The sequence below is a fragment of the Quercus robur genome, chromosome 9 (genome assembly GCF_932294415.1).
Source record: "Quercus robur chromosome 9, dhQueRobu3.1, whole genome shotgun sequence".
NCBI lineage: Eukaryota > Viridiplantae > Streptophyta > Magnoliopsida > Fagales > Fagaceae > Quercus > Quercus robur.
The window spans coordinates 31,326,350-31,330,288 of record NC_065542.1 but is presented as its reverse complement, the minus strand read 5'-3'; the positions used below and the strand labels follow the sequence as shown (position 1 = coordinate 31,330,288).

Here is a 3,939-nt window from a genome sequence, read left to right as displayed (position 1 = left end):
GTACTTGTAATGATTGTGCTCATAGTGGCTGCATGATGTCCATCACCAAGATTACCTCCAATATTGAGAAATGCCAACAACTGCTCACATTGTGCCTTAGATATAGGACACTGAATCATTGCAACAGGGAAATTTTCTACATTTGCTATTGGTTTAGAGGAGACTTGATTTGCATTGGCATTTGATTTCCCTTTTGGCTTGTATCTTGGTGGATAGCCATGTAACTTGTAACATTTTTCAACCGCGTGACTAGTCATGTTGTAGTGAGTACAAAAAGGCTTCTCCCTTTTGTTATTCCCTTTGTTCTAATTGGCACTTCTAGAATTCCCTCTTGTATTAGCATACATTATTATGGCATTAGACTGAGGTGTGCCAGAACCTCCATGTCCAATGTTTTTGTGAGATTCCTCTTGAAGAACCGGTGCATAAACTTTGCTCATAGAAGGAAATGGATCTGACATGACAATTTGACTTCTAATGGCCTATTTGGAAGTTTAGAGAGGGAGGAGAGTAGAGGGGAGGAGAGTAGTGGGGAGGAGAGTAGAGAGGAATGGTTCCCCTCCATCTTATTTGGATGTTTTTAAAACTAGTAAGGGGGAAGAGAGTAATTAACCCTTCCCCTTGTTTGGATATTTTAAAAATTAGGATCGAGAGGAGAGGAAATGATTAAAATAGACAAATTTACCACTATTTGAAAATGGACTTGCAACATTGGTCTATTATTAATTTAGAAAGAATAAATTCGGAAATTTATCTAGTCAATAATTTATCTACTCTACTTTTCCTCCAAATCTTTTCAATTTGGGGGAAATTAAAAATGAGGGGTTAGAGGTGGTTGAAACCCCTCCAAACTCCTCCTCTTCATTCCTTAAAAAACTTCTAAACAAGGTAATTGAATTACTCTCCCTCCCTTTGCTCTACTCCCCCTCCTTTTTTTTTAACTTCCAAACAGGCAATAAGAGTCTCAAAATTCTCATTTAACCCCATCAGAAACCTCATGACATAAGCTTTGTCATGTGAAGCACTCAGCACCTTCATAGCACCACAAGAACACTCTGGAAGTGGCTTGTAATTAAGCAATTGATCCCAAAGTCTCTTGAATTTGGTGTAATACTCTGTCACTGACATCTGGTTTTGAGAAATATGAGAAACTTCTCTCTGCATATTGTAAATCTTGGGACCATTCCCTTGTGAAAAGAGATTCTGTAATTCAATCCAAATCTCCCTTGCCATTTCACAATACATGATGCCGCTGGACACATCTATATGCATAGAATTGATCATCCATGAAGGCACCATGGTGTTACAGCTCTCCCAATCTTCACACAAAGGTGAATCCAAATCTGGCTTTGGAATCTTTCCATTCACAAAGCCAATTTTCTTCTTCGTAGTAAGAGCAAGAATCATTGCTCTAAACCATGAGTGATAATTCTTCATTCCAAGCAATGGTTGAGTAACCAAAATGTTGCCTAGATTTTCACTCGAATTGAGAAAATAGGGATTGGGAGGATTAAGAGTAGTAGAATCATTGCTAAGGTTCAAACCAGATTGTGAAGGCTGAACTTGAATTGGATCAGATGGATTGGTTGACTCAGTGGACGCCATTGAAGAAGCTTCAATGCTCTGACACATTGTAAAATTCTAGAAGACTCTCTCTCTAAATAAAACTGTGATTCTTATTGAAAAACAATGAAAAGAGAGTACAAAATCAATGAATTATACATCACCACTACTCCTATATATACAGTGTAACTCCTTATTTTGGTGGAAAAAAAACTGTTATGAAGCTAATCCTATTCTAATATTACACGTGTGCTTATAACATAACTAATTTCCAGCTGTCATACAATTTGCCTACACTGCTCCAAGTCAATGCATAAATTCTTCATGAAATGGCACTGCCTCAATTGTTTCTAATAGCTCTGCACTTGCCAAGACTGATTCTGTAGTGTCCACTTGATCACTACACTTCCTTTTTCCAGCTGCTATACTAGCCACTTGATTACTACTTCCAATTCCAATTGCAACACCCTATTGTACCTCATATTGCTGTACTCTTTGCTTCTCATTTTTCACAGCCGTAGCAGACTGTAGCTTAGTAAGCAGACTATTGCATAACTGTGGTAATGGCAACACAGGAGCAGAGAAAAATCAGAATTAAAAATCCGTCTTACTTGGGGACTAAACTATTTACTTATTTAGCAATTAGCATGTGACAATGTGATCACCTTTTATTTCACTCGGCTAGCTTATAAATTTATAATAAAAATTCTAGAAAGGATAATCAAAAACTGTTGTATGAAAGTGAGAGAGAGAACGTTTTCAATCACCAATTTTCTTTTTTGGTAAAAATAAAATAACTAGACACACTTGACTTTTTTGGGTAAGAAGGTCAGTCACTCAAAGAAGGAATATTATTTCAAACTTTCTTGCTTTTTGGGGGGATTATTAGCCCTTTGGAAAAAAAGAAAATTAAACAAAAATTGAAAAATAGAGAATGAGAATAATATTATTAAACTGATAAATCTACTGTACAAATATCAGATTAGCACGATTTTCATTTCAGAAGCATTTGTAACCCCCAAAAATATTCTAGAAACACTTTTTTTTTTTTTTTGATAGGAATTCTAGAAACACTTTAGTCACTCGTATACTTAACTTCCAAGTTTCTATCCTGGGCCGTTCATATAAAATAATTAGTATATTTAAAATTTTTCTAAATAGGCCGTACCTTTCTTTTTTATTGGTGCGAAGGCCTTACCTTTCTTTTATGTGTGTTTTCCTATACCACTTTCTTAGGCAAATAGGCCATTGTGACATTGTCATATATATGCTTGTCTCCTAAAAAAAATCACCTAATTTGGTTTCCGAAAAAATTCACATTTTGGAAACCAAATTTGTTGCAAATTTAGTGAAAGGAGAGCTGTAGTAATGAGCAAAATGCAAGAGGCAGAGATGTTTATGAAGCTGAACCCAAGTGGAGGGGTGATCTGCACCAATATGGAGCCAAAGAAGGCTGTGAAATCGAGCCCAAGTGAAGAACAGGTCACAGTCACTGAACCCATATGGTTGAACAAACAAAAACCTGGAAGTGTGATTCCAGCAAAGAGGAGGTCAGTAAAGGGAATGGCATTTAAATACGTAGCCGAATCCGTGGAAAATGTTTTCGGTGCTCCTTGCCTTCCATCTTCCTCTGACGCCTTAAAAGTCCAACAATGCCAAAAGCTGCAGTTTCAAGAAGGGTAAAACTATTTACCCTCACAGATCATAGCCATATTTGAAGAAGACTATATATATATTTTAATAAGGCCACCAGCAGCCACATGTAACATAGACTATTTCTTGCTTATCATTTCTTCTTCTATTTTAATGTAGTAATATATAATACATATCTTTCAGTTACAGAAGTACTTTACGGTTCATACTTTTCAATTTTATATTTCACTTTCATTTGCTAAGTGTGTTAAGTGTACTGGTTGTAAACTATTTATTTATTTATTTGAGCAGAGTGTACTGGTTGTGATTTGTGAATTCTATAACACATATCTTTCAATTTTTTATTTTTATTTTTTATATTTTTGTGCGCGCGCGCGCAGAATTCAGATCAGATACACATTTTTATGAATTACTAAGTTCAATAACAAAATCGGATTATTCTTTTTCTTCTCACTAGCAATATTATAAGGATGAAACCTATTACTGGATTTAATTAGTTCAAAAAATTGCAAAGGCTTGATCGCCGCTGTGGGTTGGAAACTGCCAAGAAATAAACAGTGTATACTGTATATTTTTTTTTTGATTCACAGTGTATACTGTATAGAGAATTAGAGATAATAATAAAAAATCAGAGAGGGCCCTCCAAACCAATCAGCTCATAATTAATCAGTCAGCTACAGCTTCGATGCTTGCATCACGAATTAATTAATGTTGATTGCTTAC

The 3,939-nt window shown here is 35.6% G+C and overlaps 1 protein-coding gene across 1 annotated transcript; it reads right to left on the bottom strand.

Moving 5' to 3' along the window:
* Positions 1–305: 305 nt before the first annotated feature.
* Positions 306–1,632, bottom strand: LOC126700967 (uncharacterized). The gene is made up of 2 exons (XM_050399125.1): positions 951–1,632; positions 306–454 (listed from the first exon to the last, which is right to left on the bottom strand). Exons 1-2 carry the CDS (start codon positions 1,630–1,632, stop codon positions 306–308), a joined length of 831 nt encoding a protein of 276 aa, XP_050255082.1.
* Between the last annotated feature and the right edge of the window lie 2,307 nt (positions 1,633–3,939).